This window comes from Mesoplodon densirostris, chromosome 16 (genome assembly GCF_025265405.1).
Source record: "Mesoplodon densirostris isolate mMesDen1 chromosome 16, mMesDen1 primary haplotype, whole genome shotgun sequence".
In the NCBI taxonomy this organism is placed as follows: domain Eukaryota; kingdom Metazoa; phylum Chordata; class Mammalia; order Artiodactyla; family Ziphiidae; genus Mesoplodon; species Mesoplodon densirostris.
This window is the reverse complement of record NC_082676.1, coordinates 8,537,992-8,557,336: the sequence shown is the minus strand read 5'-3', so window position 1 is coordinate 8,557,336 and position 19,345 is coordinate 8,537,992. Positions and strand designations below refer to the sequence as shown.

Here is a 19,345-nt window from a genome sequence, read left to right as displayed (position 1 = left end):
AAGAATCCACTTGCCAATGCAGGGGACATGGGTTCGAGCCCTGGTCCGGGAAGATCCCACATGCCGGGGAGCAACTAAGCCCATGCACCACAACTACTGAGACTGAGCTCTAGAGCCCACGAGCCACAACTACTGAGCCCGAGAGCCACAACTACTGAAGCCCACGTGCCTAGAGCCCGTGATTCACAACAAGAGAAGCCATCACAATGAGAAGCCGGTGCACCACAAGAAAGAGTATCCCCCGCTCACTGCAACTAGAGAAAGCTCGCGCGCAGCAACGAAGACCCGACACAGCCCAAAATAAAATAAACAAATAAATTAATTAATTTAAAAAAAGAGTGAATTGAAAACAAATACCATACGATTTAAAAACAAATAGTGTGTCTCTTACTAGATTATATGATCTTTGAAGGTCTAGGACCATAATTTATCTTTTAAGGGCCTTGCACAAGGTTGGTGCTTAAATAACACAGAATTCAATTAAACTTTTAAAAGAAAAGGGATATTCTTGTTTAAATCTCCTGAATCTGTGCTTGGCAACACTTAAAGCACCCGTACCCCCAACACAAACACACTTCTGGAATTACCAGTGACAACAGAAATTTAGTGTTGTTGTTTTTTACCCACTAAAGATCAAGTTTTCATGATGCGATCAATTTTGAGAGGGCTGAATCTCTTAAATGCGTATCTTATAGTTCTGGTTCAATTGTTGGGGTGAGAGAAAAATTACAAAAAACCCACCTCATCCCTGCCAACACATTGGTTTGTGTGAATCACAGCTCAGTGAAACCTTTCAGGCATATAATTTATCTTTTCTTTGGCCTATGTAGTAAATGCTTCATTTGTTCATGAATTCTGGCCTTGTTTTAATTATGCTATGCTCTGAATGTAGTTTTATAAGGCACAAAAATAAGATTGTCGTTCTGAAAACACAGAAGATTTGTGTGTTTCCCCCAGAATGAAATGGTGGCATCTTTCTCCCAGTTCACGGCTCTGTGGGTTTGTGGTTGGAATTCCAATCCAGTAAGAGACACAGTGAAACCGGGTGGTGGTGGGGGGAGGGCTGAGTGGGTGGGAGAGGAGAGACAGCTGACACCGCTGAGCCGAAGGCATAATTTACCCTAAGAATTCTGAATCGATACATTGACGGCCACTTATGCATAATGTGCTACTCCCACCAAGAAAGCCATTGATTGAGAAGTTTTATTCCTGTTACTTTCTGAGGGCTGGACTCATTCATTACACTTCCAGGACAATTGATTTTGCCCCCAAATACAGACTGTGCAGCCAGGGATCAGAACAGAAATCTTAACAATCAGAAGGCTGTTTTGCTGTTGTTATTAAAAACCTTTGCAGATATATGTATTTGAATATCCACAAGTTTACAGACTGGAGGAGAAATGAGTGGCTATTTTATACCTTTTCCATGTTTTGTAAGCACATAAGGCAGAATGAGCACTCCATATTCCAAATTCCAATGATACAACCAACCAAAAATGGAAATTTGTAGTGGAACAAACACAGATGCAAATTTCATGGGTGAATCTAGGGAAACAAATTCACTTATCCCAAAAGGAAGATAGGTGACAATTTTTAGATTTTCTTAGAGGTTACTATAACTTCAAAATATCGCCCACAGGCTTGACTATATTAAATACCTGCCATGTTCCCAACACAGACCCCATCTTCTGAGTCTAATCTCATTCTGGAACTCATTCCACTCCAGTTGAGGTGCTGTCCCAGAGCATTCAATTAAAAAAAAAAAAACTGAGTTGATAAAGCACAATTCTAAAACTTTCTGCTCTTTTCTTAGGATAGGAATCGATGGATCACATTAAGTTTTTAAGGTTAAATACTTTCAAGGGTCAGTTATCAGAGGCTGAACTGGTTTACTTAATTAGGATGGGGATTTGGATGCATCACAGACACCTATCCCAAGACGGGTAAAGCTCAGTCCTTCATTCTCTTTCCATAAATAACTCAGTCTTTTCCTAACTCAAGCAATGGGCTGGCTTTGGATGCCCATGAAAATGAAACATGTGACTATTCAAAAACTCAGAATGGCCTTAGTAGCCCATGACCAATAACAAGAAGGCAACAAGAGTTTCCCCACTCAAAGTAAAGTAGTAAATAGCTTCTCAAATATTCATGAATATTGATGACCAGTTTACAGCCCCAAGACAAGGATCTTTCAGGCTCCAGGTTTATACATTTGATGGAAGGTTCCCTGGGCCAGGTAGGCTAATTCTCCTTGTGTCTGGACATCCTCTCCAACACTTGGCCTTCCCCACCAGAGCACTGGGCACCTTGCATTGTAACTGTGAGGTTTTTGTACCTCTTCTCTCTCCAGACCAAAAACTCCCTGAGGACCGGGACCCTGTCCTGTCCATCACTGTGGCCGTGCCTCACCTGTGCCTGGCAGTGTCACCCTCAATAAAGATTTGATGCCAGCATACATTTGAAGACTCACTTTGAATTAAACAGAAAGCTATTTGATTGGCTCCTGAACTGCTGCATTTGGGGAAGGGGGCGTTTAAAGGGCAATTTTTCTAACTTTTGAAAGAAAATATAAGAATCAGTTCTTAGAGTAAAAATTTACATAAATGACAAGAATGCTGATAGCATGAGCCTAAACATACGAGCCTTATCATCTGTTCCTCAATTCTAACAGTCCAGAATTTTCAGTTGGTGTCTAATATTTACAGTATAATTTTTGACACCATCCTGGATACATTAAAACCTCAGATTAATGTGATACTCATTTTCCTGAAGGAAAGTAATATCTGGACAGTGCTTAGAACAGAGCCTGGCACATTGTAAAGGCTAAATAAATGACAACCAGTGTTATCATTAGCAACTTGGCAGGGAAGCTGGTTGTCATTAAGACAAATATATTGACAGCCACGATACACGACCATGTAATAAAAAACAGCCCATTTAAGTTTTTCCTGGGTCTAATCTCAAGTAGAGGCACTTTACTCCCAAATTTTGAAAAATACTGTTGTTTAAATCCATTAACTAAGGGAATAAGTGCCTTAAAATACAATGTATCTACTTTTATTTCCTTCTTCATTCAAGGAGTTCTTTTCTCAGTCCCCAATACAAACAAACTCTCAAGGTTAAAATCAAATGCTCTTTTTAAGATCAAAAGGACTTGCCTTTCTTTGCGCAGGAAAGAAAGCAACCGGTTCAGATGCTTCCTTAAAAAAAAAAAAAAAATCTCGTTTTTTACAAAGGTATTACTCCAGCTTGTTGAAAAATAATTTGTACATAAAAGAGTCTGCCCAGAGCTGTAAAAGCTCTTTCTTTAAACGCACACTTTAGTGCAAAAGATAGTTAAAGATCAGTCCAAGCTATTAAACGTAAGAAGTGAAATGCATTCCAACAAAAGCCCATAAACGTTCTGTATATGAAACCAGCTACTGAGACGGGCAGGTATTTAAGTCTTTTAGGAACCATTTTTATTCTGCTAATGCTTTTCCCTCCAGACTCCATTTGATCATAAATGCAACCTGTCCACCTCTGCCTTTGATAAATGGAAGGACAGATTCATCTGGATGTGACTCACCTCCTCTTTTCTTTTACGTGAAACAGATGCCACAGCTGTTGTTCTTCCAACAGATGTTTCTGCCCCGCAGAAACACTGGCGAGCACCGCGCTGCAATGTGCTGTTGGTTCTAGAGGGGTCCATGGCTTGATACCTTGTCAGGACCCCTCCATGATGGCACAGCAACACACGTGCAATCGTCTTGCCCCACAAGTGCCCCCCGAGCCTGCATTAAGAACAAAACGGATTGTCTTACCCTCTCTGCAGGGACATCGTCCGACTGCGTGGAGAATCCAGGAGTTTCGGCGGTGGGCTGGTGATGCTCTGCACGCTTGGCTTCCTGTTGGTGGTCCACGAGGGCCTTGTCCCGTCCCTTGTCCAGTTTGAAGAGTCTGTCAAAGAAGCTGGAGTCCTTGGGCTTGGAGGGGGCTGCCCCCCCGGACTCAGATAGACGAGACTCTGGTCCCAAAGTGGCAGAGAGGCCCTCGGCTTGGGCCGGGGTCTGCACGGGGGTTTTATCTGGGTCACATCCCAGTGCAGCTGCCACTGGAAGTGCCATGGGCTCACTCGGGTCTTTGTTCCCTAGAGCTTTATCGGAGCTGACATCAAGCTTCACTGGTCCAGTGGATGAATCCGTGGCTTGGTCTCCGGTACGTCCTGGTACAGGCCGAGAGAGTGTCAAGAAAAAACGAGATTTAGCAGCTGGTGTCTGGGGTTTGGCCTCCTTCCCAAGATTCTTCCCATTGGCATCCGCAACAGCGCTTATCTCCATTGTCTTGGGGGAAGAAGTGGCCACATTATCCTCCTGGACACTTGTTTCCAAATCAACTGTAAACACAAACATAAACAGCGGTCATTCAGCCCAGCGAGGAAATTCAAGGATTGCTAATGGACTCCCAACGTCTCCTACACAGAGGCTGTGATGCGGTCTGGCACTCTGCTGTGCCTGGGTCCCTCTGCGGAGCAGAAGTCAGCTATCGAGGTGTCTTCTGACCCTGCTTTTCTCTGGAGAGAGGAATGCAAGATTAGGGAAGAGGAAAGCCAAGTTACTGGGAAGCACGCACCAGGTGCTGCGTTAGGGACACATTAATTCTCTTCTTTATCTCCGCGGGAATCCTGTGAGAAGCAAATTATCATGATTTCACCTGGGTGGCAGGACAGCAGTTACGGGGTTAGGAGAACACGTTTCCCAGCCTCGGGACTTACTGCCATTTGGGCAATATCATTCTTTGTTCCAGGGTCCACCTTGTGCCTTGCAAGGTGTACGGCAGCATTCCTGGCCTCTACCCAGCAGGTGCCCATAGCACCCCCTAGTGGTGACAACCAGAAATGTCTCCGGAAGTTGCCAAATGTCCCCTGGGGGCAAAACTCACATTCGAGAACCACTGAGCCAGACTGTCAATTTGAATCTGAGTTACTTAACTTTTCTGTGCCTCAAGTTTCTGGTAAAATGAGGCAAATAGTAGAACCTACACCTATAATTTTGTCATGAAGATTCCATGAGTTAATATTTTTAAAGCACATCCAACAGTGCCTGGAATACAGTAAATGCTCAATAAATGTTATGAACGTTAGTTATTGTCATTATTCATGAGTGAGAAAATGGACAGCCAGAGAGGTTGATCCACCTTCCCACAGCCGGCCAGCAAGCAGAATCTGGTTATGGGCAGAAATCTGACTCCAAAATTCATTCTCTCTCTGTCTTATATTCTAGAAAGTTTCCATTGTGAAGTCTGGAAGTCCAGATGTCTACACAGGAAAGTGGATTAGACCTTGGGCCGCATGGAGGCAGAGTGTAGCGTTACCTGTGCAAGACTGTGGGTGCAGGTTCTGGCCCCCTCCAGGGAGGGGTACTGTTTCCAGAATCCACCTGTTTCTGTTTTGAACTCTGCATCGACCTAACTGAACTGCATCCTTTTTGAGGGCCCTTTTCTAAAGCAGTGCAATATTAAGGAAAAAAGATATACTACAAAATTGGAAATCACAGTGAAAGATCAAGATTCTCTACCGATAAGCTGTGTGACCTTGGGCAAGTCACTAAAACTCTTTGAATTTTCTCATTTGTAAAATGGGAAAAATAGAAGCTCCCTTGCAGGGTTGTTCTGATGTTTAAAGGAGAAAACTCATGCAAAGGATCAAGAATCCTGTCTTTTCCATAGTAGCTGCTTAGTAACTGACAGATACTGTGACTGTGTAGTTTGTAGTCAACCACTTCTTAATATCTGTTTGCAGGAAGATAGAAAGAGAAAGAAGAGAACCGAGGTTTATTTAGCTCATCTCATATTGCTCATAGGTAGTGAGAAATACACACATCCATTAGCAATTATTTTTTCCAAACTCTAGTATCTCACAGTGTCTAAAGTCAAGAACAAACAGTAAAGGAGAGAGAGAGGGAGGGAGAGATTGAGAGAGGGCTCTGGATTCTTGTGCAGAGTGGTGGTCTCCTGTTTAAGCTTTGAGGAGCAGAGAAGAAATGGTACGGAAGACCAGAGACAAGCACTAGGGGTTCCTCATAAACTCAGACCCTTTATGAACATTGGATATATCCTTTGGCTCTTCTTAACCATTTTCCTTGTGGTCCTGGAATTCGTAATTGTGGTAACTATTATACTCAGAAGGGAAGAGGGAGGGAGAGAGTGGGAATAAAGAAGTGATAGATGGATGTGTCAAGATGCCAAATAAGCAACTCAGACAGTTGAACTGTCAGAGTGAATATAAATGAATTGTGGGGATGCTCCATGCCAGGAGAAGAGGAAGCAGTTGACACAAAAGGAGGAGACTAAGATTCAAAACAAGGAAGGGCTTTTCAAAATGCCAAGAACAACAACTGATCTCCTCTAGTCTTCCTTACTCTCTGGCAGGACAACAAGGAGCTAGTGGTAAGTAAGAGTGTTACAGTCAGAGAAAAAGTCTTTGAAAAAAATCTTCCCATGGACAGACTTCTAAAAAAGTGCCAATATATTGCTTCAATAAAGGATCCATTCCTTACGTCCAGGTATCTAAACTAGACTTCAATGCATGAAGAGTTACAGCAGATACAAACCATAACTCTTGATATCAGAGAATGGGTAAAGTGTTTTTGATAACTTGTAAGAACTAGGACCTCTTAGATGGGGCAACCCATTTCCATGAAGCTCTGCCCCCCAAACTTGGGTGAGTGTATATCCAAGTCCATCATCTGGAGCTTCTATGTCCCTTGCTAAAATGCTCACCTCCTAGGTGGGCACATGACCTAAGCTAGACTAACAAAAATCAGTCTTGCGATTTTTGCTGAACCTACTAGAACAGAGTTACAAATCTTTGTGCTTGGGTTGGCAAACCAGTAGGAGGTACAACTGGAGCTGGTGTCCTTGGCTGTCACCTTTCAGAGTGCTTGCCTGAGAACTAACATAGATGAAAGCAGAGCCAAGAGATCCATGGGAGCATTTGGACACCTCAATCCAGCTGTCCCTGAAGCTAGTTTACAATTACATAGCCATAGCCAGAAAGTCTTTTTTTTTTTTTTTCACTTATGCCAGTTCAAATTAAGTATATACTCAGTGACTTGGAGAGAACTTCAGTGAATTGGTCAGTACCTATTTCACCTGTTAATTAATAGCAATCAATCCTCTCCTTGAGAAATGGTCTCCAGGCTCTTCAAATATGTCTAGGAGGCATTTAATATGGGATGAAGGGGGGTAAGGAAAATGAAATGGGAGAAAGTGAGTTCTAAGAAGCTGGATAGAAACAAAAAAATACCCACCAACACTTTGTTTTCTCAGTGAAAGTGAAGGAAAAAAATCCACGTGGGCAAAGAGATTACAGTCATTTGAGACCTTAGATAAGCATTAAAAAACAAATAAATTATGTTCTGAAACATTAACTTACACACGCACACACACACACACACACACACACCCAATCTGTGTGAATGAGCAGGAGTTCCAGGTTTTATATTCTTGCAAAGACGGGGATAATTTACAAGCCTCCCTCACATTATTATGGAAAGAATACGAAGTTCCTTCTAGATGACTGGAACTAAGCTTTCCGTTCCTATGAAAAATCTTGGGAGAAGCCCATCTGGAATCTGGTTTCAATAAAAAGTTTTCTCATAAAGCAGACAAACAGATGACATACCAAAGAGATTTTACTTTCCATGAAAAAAATGTGTAAGAGTTTAAGGAAGATAAAAAGAAATCAAGTAAGAATGTAAATGGTAGCTCCCAAATATTTAGGAGAGTTGAAAATTTTGATCTCCTTAAATGCAGAAAAGATATTTTGTTGTGTGTGTGTGTGTGTGTGTTTTAAGAAAGTCTTTTTTTTTTTTAATTATTTTTTGGCTGCGTTGGGTCTTTGTTGCTGCACGCGGGCTTTCTCTAGTTGTGGTGAGCAGAGGCCACTCCTCTCTGTGGTGCACGGGCTTCTCACTGTGGTGGCCTCTCTCATTGCAGAGCACAGGCTCTAGGCGTGTGGGCTTCAGTAGTTGAAGCACGCGGGCTCAGTAGTTGTGGCTCGTGGGCTCTAGAGTGCAGGCTCAGTAGCTGCGGTGCATGGGCTTAGTTGCTCCGCGGCATGTGGGATCTTCCCGGCAGGGCTCAAACCCACGTCCCCTGCATTGGTAGGCAGATTAATAACCACCGCGCCGCCAGGGAAGCCCTAAGAAAGTCATTTTATCTAGACATGTGATGGAGATGAATGGCATCTTAGCGTAATTGTTAAGTACTTAGATTGTGGATCAGAGGGACCTGGGTTTAACCTCTAAAATATTAAATATGTGACCTGGACAAGTTACTTTATATCTCTATGCCTAATTTTCTTATAAAATGGACAAGAAAATAAGTGTCTTCTTCAAAGAGTGAGGATTAAATGAAATACTTCCTACATGGTACTTAACATAGGTGGGTACGTGGTGGATATTTAATAACTATTAGTTGTTTTGTTATATTTATATATTATTACTACAATTACTATTTAATTTTCTAAATAGAAGCATAAGGAAAGGAATTATTCCAATGGTTTAACCTCTAAATTTGGGTGCTCTGGAAAAACTTTTAAAATAGTAATTATATGAATTAATTTATCTTCAGAAATCTAAGAACCTGGTCCAGAGAAGTTTCAAGAATGCTTTTTCCAAGCACCAAGTATTCTTAGTTAAAACAAACTGCTTCATCAGATTTCTATCACATATTTAAGACACACACATACATACACACACAAGGTTTGTGTCACACTATTCAGAACTTCTGAATAAGGGCTATCTTTTTTTTTTTCATGTGCCAAAGCTACAATTTTCACTTGGTACAACTGTAAACACAATAGCTAATATTCATGGATGTTTCCCAGGTGCCAGGAATTATAGTAAATGCTCTATGTAACAAGATACATTTTATTTATGTATTATAGCAAATCTATGTTAGATACCATCAGCACTCCCATTTTACAGGTGTGGAAACTGTGGCTCTGAGAATAAAGTCACTTTTCTAACATTATCCTGCTCACAAGTGATGGAGTCAGGATTTGAACACGTTTGCCTGATTTCAAAGCTCAAATTCCTAACAATGTATTGTAGTAGAAGCAAGAACAGAAGAGCAAGGGAGGAAAGATGAGTGGAACAAAGTTTGGTTAACAGAATTAGTGGATTTTCAAGGAAAAAAAAAAACTCTGCACAAGGGGGAATAAAAGCCTGTGCTTTCTCATATCTGGGCAACATTGGTGTATGATTTTTGTTTATTTGTTTTAAATAAAAATCAGATCATATCATTAATCTGCATAAAACTATCCAAAGAGGGCCTCATCACATTAAAATCAAGTCCAAATACAACACAGAAGAACAAGCCTGACTCCATATTGGATCTATCCCTTTAGCTCTAACCCTTGTGCTCTGCTGCCTGTGCTTAGTCATGCTGGCTCTGCATCTTTGTATAAGAAATGCTGCCTAGAAAAAAAAAAGTTGCCTAGAGCCTGAAATATACAGGAGAGCCCATTCTCAGATGGGCTCTGACCTTTAAAAGCATAACACTTTTCCATTCATATAGAGGTAGAAAGTTGCAGAACAGAAAATAACATTTGTCTTGGTGGAGGCTTACAGGAACATTATAACCAGACCTACATGGACAGCTGCAAAAACAAAGGATTCTGTCACCAAGACGTTTGCAGCAACCAGCCACACCCCCATGTAGTATAAAAGAAGCCTGAATTCTAACTCGGGGATGATGGTTCTTTGGGACACTAATCCACCATCTTCTTGGTCTACTGGCTTTCCAAATAAAGTCGCTATTCCTTGCCCCAATGCCTCATCTCTCAAATTACTGGTCTGTCATGCAGCACAAACTTGGACTCAGTAATACAAACTCTACGGTAGATCACACCCACCAGAACCTCAGATCATACTGTATGCTTCCTCTCACCTCTCAGCTCACCAATCGTACGTAGTCCCACCCGAGGCCCTTCGCACTACTTGTCCTTTCCACCTGGGAACGCTTCCCCTAAGATCTTCCATGGCTACCTCGTTATCATTCGGGCCCCAGGTCAAGCCTTCCTAGACCACCCTCTCAAAAGTAACCCCTCCCACTCACCCCATTCACTCCATGGATTTTGCAGAGCATTCATTGGTCTCTGAAATGATCTCATTAATTCATCATTTACTTGTTTCTTCCCCAGTAGAACGTAAGCCCTGAATGGACAGACTTGGTCTGTTTTGATTACAGCTGCATCCCCAGTGCCCCCAGCAGTGCTTGGCATATAGTAGGATTAAGTCAGGGAACACAGTAAGGCAGGGAGAAGAGCCAGGGGCATAGCAGGTGCTCAGCAGCCATGATTTTAACAGCGGCAAAAATAGCAACCCAAGTAATAATGGTGGTGGCAGAGATGGAGTTCTTTTTTTTTTTTTTTTTTAACTTTTATGTATATATATATATATATATATATATATATTTTTTTTTTTTTTGCGGTATGCGGGCCTCTCACTGTTGTGGCCTCCCCCGTTGCGGAGCACAGGCTCCGGACGCGCAGGCTCCGGACGCGCAGGCTCAGCGGCCACGGCTCACGGGCCCAGCCGCTCCGCGGCATATGGGATCCTCCCAGACCGGGGCACGAACCCGTATCCCCTGCATCGGCAGGCGGACTCTCAACCACTTGCGCCACCAGGGAGGCCCAACTTTTATGTATATTTTTAATTGAAGTATAGTTGATTTACATTATATTGGCTTCAGGTATACAACATAATGATTCAATATTTTTATAGCTTATACTCCATTTAAAGTTATTACAAAACAATGGCTATATTTCCTTGTGCTGTACAATACATGCTTTCGTTTATATATTTTATACAAAGTAGTTTGTATCTCTTAATCCCTTACCCCTGTGTTTCCCCTCCCTGCCACTTTCATTTTAAAATGGCTAAACTTATTTCGGACTTCTTTTAAGAATTCATTATCTAAACATTCCTAGTTCTTAAGGTTAAAGAGGAAAACAGAAACTGTCGTCATAATTTTATCCACAAATGAAGTGTCCACTTACGATTCCCCACTCAGACATCCCTTCCTATGCGACACTGTCCCCTCCTATGCGACACTGTCAATATGGTGGTCAGTCAGGATAAAAGCTAAATGAAGAGGAAATACAATGCACATTAATTATAAAGGGAAATTGCAAATCTTGCAAAAGATGGAAGAGTTCATAGTCATATAAAGATCACACACATGGTTACTGTTGGATGAGGATCTGGCAGAGTTAAAGTAGTTCACCAAAGAAGAAGGAAAAATAGAAGGGAAAGTAGATGATGACACACTAAATTCTTCAAAAGAGAACTGTAGTTGAATATCAAAGGATTACAATAGGCCCTAGGGAAGACTGATGAAGACCTCAAAAAGTTTTGCAAAAATGACCCTTTTGCGGTCAGCCTGCAGGAGTCAAATGACACTTCAAACAACTGTGGCTTTCTGTGTTGTGTAAATGCATTTGTTGTTTTAAAGGTCTTGAAATAAGGATTCACGTGGCAGCTGCTTATGGCTTGGAGGGAGATGTTAGATTTCAAAACTTCACTGAATGATCAGCTTTCATGCTCTCCCTCTCAATATTAAAAAGCCAGGTTATCTTCTCCAAGAGATTCTAGCATAAATAAAAGAAAGGAATGGGTTTGGGGGGCAGGAGGGAAGAATTCTCAACTGTCAGCTGGATACAATGTATCTAAACATTTGGTGATGAAAATGCTGGGTTCAAACATTATGTGGGCAGAAGGTAACTCATCCCATGATCTCAAGAAAGCATCCTCTAAAGTCAGCAGTGACTGTTAGTCACTGTGGGGCAAGACTACACCAGTGACTTATGATTTTTCCTCTCCTCTTTACTCACACATTTCCTATCATTCATATGCCTATAAAAGTCTGGAACATACAAAGATAATTTAACTGTAGAACCAGGCTTTGCTCCAACATGAGCAAATATTTCACTGAAAGACACATCAGATGTTTGATTTTTTCTCAGTTTGATAATAATACACATTTAACATGTGTTTACCTCCCATATGATTAATCTTTCAACCCTTTCCTTTCCCTGTATCTACCCTCTACCCTCACTGCAGTATAATGAACATCTGCAACCCCGGGTGGCTTATCAAACTTTGTTCATGCTCAGACAAATACATACAAGCCTCCCAGACACATGTACACATATCCTGGTTGGTTTTTATAAAAATACGATTATGTTAGATTTTTTTGTTTTGTTCTTTTTAACATCTTTATTGGAGTATAATTGTTTTATAATGGTGTGTTAGTTTCTGCTGTATCACAAAGTGAATTATCTATAGTATACATATATCCCCACATCCCCTCCGTCTTGCATCTCCCTCCCCCCCTCCCTATCCCACCCCTCTAGATGGACACAAAGCACCGAGCTGATCTCCCTGTGCTATGCGGCTGCTTCCCACTAGCTATCTATTTTACATTTGGTGGTGTATATATGTCCATGCCACCCTCTCACTTCGTCCCAGCTTACCCTTTCCCCTCCCTGTGTCCTCAAGTCCATTCTCTACATCTGCGTCTTTATTCCTGTCCTGCCCCTAGGTTCATCAGAACCTTTTTTTTTAGATTCCATATGTATGTGTTAGCATACGGTATTTGGATATTGTTTTTGATTGCTTTTATATATCACTGTTATGGATTGAATGTTTGTGTCTGCCTCCCACCCCGAAGTTCATAAGCTGAATCTTAACTTCCACTGTGATGGTATTAGGAGGTGGGGGCTTTGGGAGGTAATTAGGTCATGAGGGTGGAGCCCTCATGAATGGATTAGTGCCCTTAGAAAGGAGGCACTAAAGAGCTCTTTTGCTTCCTCCACTGCATGAGGACATAGTGAAAAGATGGCTGACTGTGAACCAGGAACCTGTCCCTCACCAGACAAAGAATCTGCTGGCACCCTGATTTTGGACTTTTCAGCCTCTGGCACAGTGAGAGATAAATGGTTATTGTTTAAGCCACCCAGTCTATGGTATTTTTATTAGAGCAGTTCAAATGGACTGAGACATCAATAGTTCTCCCTCCCAATCAATATATCCAAATCTATCTTATCTTTTTTTCAATAGCTGCAAAATATTCCTTAATATGGATATACCAAGAGACATGTAGGCCATTGCCTAATTAATGAACATTCTGATAGTTTCCAAACCTTTATTTTTCCATTTCCATTATAAACAACATTGGGGAAAACTTCCATGTTCAAAAATCCTAAACTAGTGCTTTATTTCTATGGAATAGAGGTACAGATGTAGAATTGCTGCACCCAAATTAATGTGCATTTAACTTCTAAAATAGACACTGCCAGATTACCTCCCCAAAAGAGGCTCTAGAGATTCACATTTCCAGCATCAATGTGATAAGTGGCTCCCACTCCCAAGGGTAGCAGTGATACAAAGCAGCAGGAACACAGATCACATATATTTACAATATTAAACACCTTTTAAATGGTAAAAAAAAACCAAACAAAAAACAACAACAGGAAAATCATATAACATTCTATTAGTGCCCTCAGCTCTTAGGATACAAAGGGTAAGCTTTGGAGATGCTAGGTGGGGGTAGGTTGAATTCAGGCCACAAAGAACACTGTTAAAAAGTGACAGTTATTAGCTTGGGGCCCCAAGGCACTGAGAGTAGCTAGCCAGAAAGTCATATGAAACAAGGGGCTAGAGGAGAAGGATGCGGAAAAGAGCCAAATCAAGAAGACATTATAGGGCTTCTCTGGTGGCACAATGGTTAAGAACCCGCCTGCCAATGCAGGAGACATGGGTTTGAGCCCTGATCTGGGAAGATCCCACATGCTGCGGAGCAACTAAGCCTGTGCACCACAACTACTGAGCCTGCGCTCTAGAGCCCGTGAGCCACAACTACTGAGCCCACGTACTGCAACTACTGAAGCCCACATGCCTAGAGCCCGTGCTCCCAACAAGAGAAGCCACCACAATGAGAAGCCCACGCACCGCAACAAAGAGTAGCCCCTGCTCGCTGAACCAGAGAAAAACCCGCATGCAGCAATGAAGACCCAACTCAGCCAAATATAAAATAAAATAAAATAAATTTATTAAAAAACAGAAGACATTATATTTTGCAGAGTAGAGATACAAATGATCAATGAGTGCATAAAAAGATGCTCAACATCATCAGTCATTAGGGAAAGGCAATCAAAACCACAATATGTTACCACTTCACACCCACTAGGATGGCCATAATCAAAAAGACAGGCAATGACCAGTGCTGAGGAGAATGTGGAGAAATCGGAACCCCCATACATTCCTGCTGGGATGTAAAATGGTGCAACTGTTTTGCAGTTCCTTAAAAAGTTAGACATCAAGTTGCTACATGACCCAGTAATTCCGTTCCCAGGTACATAACCAAGAGAATGAAAACATATATTCACACAAAAACTGGCATACAACTCAAATGTCCATCAGCTGATGACTGGATAAACAAAATGTGGCATATCCATACAGTGGAGTATTATTTAGCCATATAAAACAATGAAGTACTGCTACCTGCTACAATATGGGTGAACATTGAAAACATTATGCTAAGTGAAAGAATCCAAATACAAAATGCCACATATTGTATGATTCTCTTTATATAAAATGTCTGGAATAGGCAAATCCACAGAGACAGAAAGTAGATTAGTGGTTGCCAGGGGCTTGGGGAGGAGAACTAGAGATTCACTGCTCAAGGAACTTCTTTGTGAGGTGATGAAAATGTTCTGGAATCAGATCGTGGCGATGGTCGCACTACCTTGTGAATATACTAAAAAGCACTAGGCTGTACACTTGAAAAGCGTGAATTTTATGGTATATGAATTATATCTCAATTTTGAAAATGAAGACATTATATAAACACCAACACCGTAGGGGATGGCTCTTGGGCAGGGGATAAACACCAAACATGAGCAGAGACTCCACAGAAAAGACAGATGGTGGTTGGCTTTTAAGCCAATGAAAAGATGTGCAACCTGATGAATAGTAAAATATAAGCAAGATAAAATTATGAGACTTAGCTCTCCTCCTATCAACTTGGTAAAAAGGGAAACATTCAGTAACCGGCAGTGGAGAAAGTATGAGGAAGAATGGCCACATCTCTTGTGGGCGGGAGCGTAATTTGGCTGTCTCTTTGGAGGATAATTCAGTAATATATATCAATATTTAAAAATTCACAAACTCTGGGAGCTCTAATTTCTACTTCTGGAATGTTACCCTATAAATACAATTGCACAGAGCCACAAAGATATATATAACAGATACACATCATCTGCTGGACTATTGCTGTGGTGGCAAAATAGCAGAAACACCCTAATGGCTTATCAGTAGGGACCTGGTTAAATAAATGGTCATTTGTCCACACAGTGAATTGCTCCACAGGCATTAACATTCTCCAAGACATACAGTAAGTGAAAAAAAGCCATGTTCAACGGTCTGTATAGTATGTTCCCATTTGTTTTTTTAATGGCGTCAAGAGGTAGAGGGGAGGATTTAAAAATATACACACGGGGATGGGCCTCCCTGGTGGCGCAGTGGTTGAGAGTCTGCCTGCCGATGCAGGGGATACGGGTTCGTGCCCCGGTCTGGGAGGATCCCATATGCCGCGGAGCGGCTGGGCCCGTGAGCCATGGCCGCTGGGCCTGTGCGTCCGGAGCCTGTGCTCCGCAACGGGAGAGGCCACAACAGTGAGAGGCCCGCATACCGCAAAAAGAAAAAAAAAAAAAAAAAAATATATATATATATATATATATACACACGGGGAATACCTCGGGCCACAAGAAACTGTAAAGAGTTCCGGCCTCTAAGAAAGGAAATTTGGGGATGGAGGTTGGGGAGCGATCAGAATTGGGGGTGGGAAGGTGTTCCCTGTCCTATCTTATTATGTAGACTGTTGAGAATGTTTGCTAGGTATACCTCCCAGGTCACTTAAAAATGTAAAGTAATGGGGCTTCCCTGGTGGCGCAGTGGTTGAGAGTCCGCCTGCCGATGCAGGGGACACGGGTTCGTGCCCCGGTCTGGGGAGATCCCACATGCCGCAGAACGGCTGGGCACGTGAGCCATGGCCGCTGAGCCTGCGCGTCCGGAGCCTGTGTTCCACAACGGGAGAGGCCACAACAGTGAGAGGCCCGCGTACCGCAAAAAAAAAAAAAAAAAAAAAGTAAAGTAATGAAAAGAAAAAAAATAAAGGGAAAGGTGAGGTCTAGAAAAGAGAGGTGGGATTTAAAGCCAACTGGAGGAATGTTTGACCTGCTTCCGGTTTGCCTGGGGCTGGCCAGCGGTGATGGCAGGCTCTGTAAGTAACAAGGTGCAGCTCTGATTGGAGGAGTTGCCAGGCCAAGTGGGTCCTGCATACTGAAGTGAGGGGCATGACCTCTGGGGCACCTCCATATTCCAGAGTCTGACCCTTTGCTCAGCAAACTCAGAAACTCAAACTTTTTAAGTCACCTGGAATCCCTGTACCTCCCAGAGGTCATTCTAAAAAGGACTCATGAATTAACCACAGGCAGATTATTGGTTTAAGACAGTACAGCTGCAAAGGGGACGGGTCACAGGCCACCTCCCGCCCACTTGGTCCCTCCCTGTGGGAAACTCACATGGGATCCCATCATCATGGGCAGGATGCCCAGTGAGCCGAGAGGTCAAGTCAGCACACTGGGAGTTGGCTGTAGGATTTAAATGTTTAATTGTTTCAGGCTGGGATAACCTGATGACAATGATGATGATTTAAAAAGGCTTTGCTGAGAGATGAGCTTTAGGGAGAAAAACTTTACAGAATCAGAGGTTGGCAAATATGAGATCCACTGACAGCTTGGTGTTGGGCCAGCAGAATGTTTAGATGTTTCTGAACTGGGGAATTTCATTTGCAAATCCTAAAATGGGGCTTTCACTGAAATATCCTCTTATCTGCTAAGGGATTCTCATAGGGCAGCCAGGCCGAGGGCTGAGACACGGAGAGTTTCCAGTTTCCTTCAGCCTCCACATCTCGTGCCAGTTCTCAGATGCAGTGGTCCTTGCTTCTGGGCGAGTGTCAGAAGCTCCAGGAAGGCTTGTGAGAACAGAGGGCCAGCCCCACCCACAGCATTGGATTCTGAAAACTGGGCTGCAGGTCTAACTAGTTCGAGGTGACGGGATGATCCTGGTCCAGGGACCACTCTGTGAGAATCACTGATACACATCCCAGCTTTTGTACTGACAAATGGAGCCAGACTCCGCTTATGTTTTCCTGCTCTCATTCCCAGAAGTATTTGGTCTTTGAGGTATGTTTGCATATATCAGATCTCACCCACTAATATGCTGTTTCAATTGTTAAACTTCTAGCAATTTGGAGGGCACCTTACCATTTATTTGGTCTGACTTATTATTTTTATTTTTGTTAACTGAAAAGTTGTTGGCAAGTGGATGTGTTTATTCCATTTCCAGATCTGGTGAAAATGCACCCTGGGGAAATGAGATGATGTGCAGTTGTCACAGGACGATACTGTTTCTCTTCTTGCCGTTTTTTTCATGTTTTCCCTTGGTCCCTCCTTGGCTCTCTTGGTCTTCCCTTCAGGAGAGGGCCAGGTTCATATCGCTCAAGCTGCAGGAATCGTGTGGATGTTTCTGTCTTTAGAGAGGAGTGTGCTGGTTGTCTTCTTGGTCCAGAGAGGCAAAGAGCAGGTTGTGTGTTACTTGACAGCTGCGTGGAAGTTAATGCACCCAGACGGTCTGCGCCCTGGAACGGAAAGCTGTGCCCCGAGTGTCAGCCATGGCAGGGACAAAGATGTTCCCAAACAAATTAAAACAGAAATGCCAATGTTGTACTTTTGAAAAATGTGAATAAGGAATTTTCTATTGGAGTGTATTTCAAAGGGTTTTCAACGCTGGCAGAGCACGAGGAACTTTAAAAATACTTAGCCCAGGGAAACTTGAAAAAAGACATGCCTGGGCCCTACACTCCAGGGCTTCTGATTGTATTATTCCAGGTGAGGCCTGGGTATGAGGACTTAGAAATTCCCCAGCAGATTCTGATGTGCATTCAAGTTTGGGAACCACTATTTTCAGGAATCTACATAAGTATAATGGCCATCATTTATTGTTTCAGGCACCAAGTAAAGGGGTTTGCAAGCACTATCTGATTTTCTCTACCATCAGGTCACGAAGTCTCTTGTTTATCCTCACATAGCTGCAGAGAGGTGGGGTGAGGCCTCAGACACAAGCGGTCTGTCCAAAAGCACCTGTCTAACCATTGTACAGGCAGACCTTGGAGATTTGGTTTGGCACCAGACCACGGCAATAAAATAAATATTGCAATAAAGTGAGTCACACAAAGTTTTTGGTTTCTCAGTGCATATCAAAGTTATGTTTACACTATACTGTAGCCTATTAAGTGTGCAGTAGCATTAGGTCTAAAAAAAAGTGCATACCTTAATTTAAAAATACTCGATTGCTAAAAAATGCTAAGCATCATCCCAGCCTTCCGAAAGTCATATGCTTTTTGCTGGTGGAGGGTCTTTCCTCGAAGTGGATACTGCTGACTGATCAGGGTGATGGTTGCTGAAGGTTGGGAGGCCATGGCAATGTCTTAAAATAAGACAGCCATGAAGTTTGCCCCTTTCACGGATGATTTCTCTGCAGCATGCGATGCTGTTTGACAGCATTTTACCCACAGTAGACCTTCTTTCAAAATTGGAGTCAATCCTCTCAAACCCTGCCACTGTTTTATCAACTAAGTTCATGTAATATTCTAAATTCTCTGTTGTCATTTCAACAATCTTCAGAGGTTCATCGCCAGGGTAGACTCCAGCTCAAGAAACCACTTCTGGGCTTCCCTGGTGGCGCAGTGGTTGAGAGTCCGCCTGCTGATGCAGGGGACACGGGTTCGTGCCCCGGTCCGGGAAGATACCACATGCCGCGGAGCGGCTGGGCCCGTGAGCCATGGCCACTGGGCCTGCGCGTCCGGAGCCTGTGCTCTGCAACGGGAGAGGCCACAAGAGTGAGAGGCCTGCGTACCAAAAAAAAAAAAAAAAAAAAGGAAACCATTTCTTTGCTCATCCATTGGAAGCAACTCCTCATTCATGAAGGTTTCATGATGAGATTGCAGCAATTCAGTCACATCCTCAAGCTCCACTTCGAATTCTAGTTCTCTTGCTATTTCCACTGCACCTGCAGTGGCTTCCTCCACTGAATCTTCAACCCCACAAGGTCATCCATGAGGGTTGGAATCAACTTCTTCCAAACTCCTGTCAATGTGGATATTTTGACCTCTTTCCATGAATCATGGATGCTCTTAATGGCATCTAGAATGGTGAATCTTTTCTAGAAGGTTTTCA

At 42.7% G+C, this 19,345-nt stretch overlaps 1 protein-coding gene across 6 annotated transcripts in view; it reads right to left on the bottom strand.

Annotated features, from left to right (window-relative positions):
• Nucleotides 1-19,345, bottom strand: part of BCAS1 (brain enriched myelin associated protein 1) — a 101,035-nt gene that overhangs the window by 67,186 nt on the left and 14,504 nt on the right. For all 6 annotated transcript variants that reach the window (XM_060078131.1, XM_060078132.1, XM_060078134.1 and 3 more), the window contains exon 4: nucleotides 3,804-4,375. In XM_060078131.1, coding sequence (XP_059934114.1) covers nucleotides 3,804-4,375 — 572 coding nt within the window. The remainder of the gene's footprint in view (nucleotides 1-3,803; nucleotides 4,376-19,345) is intronic.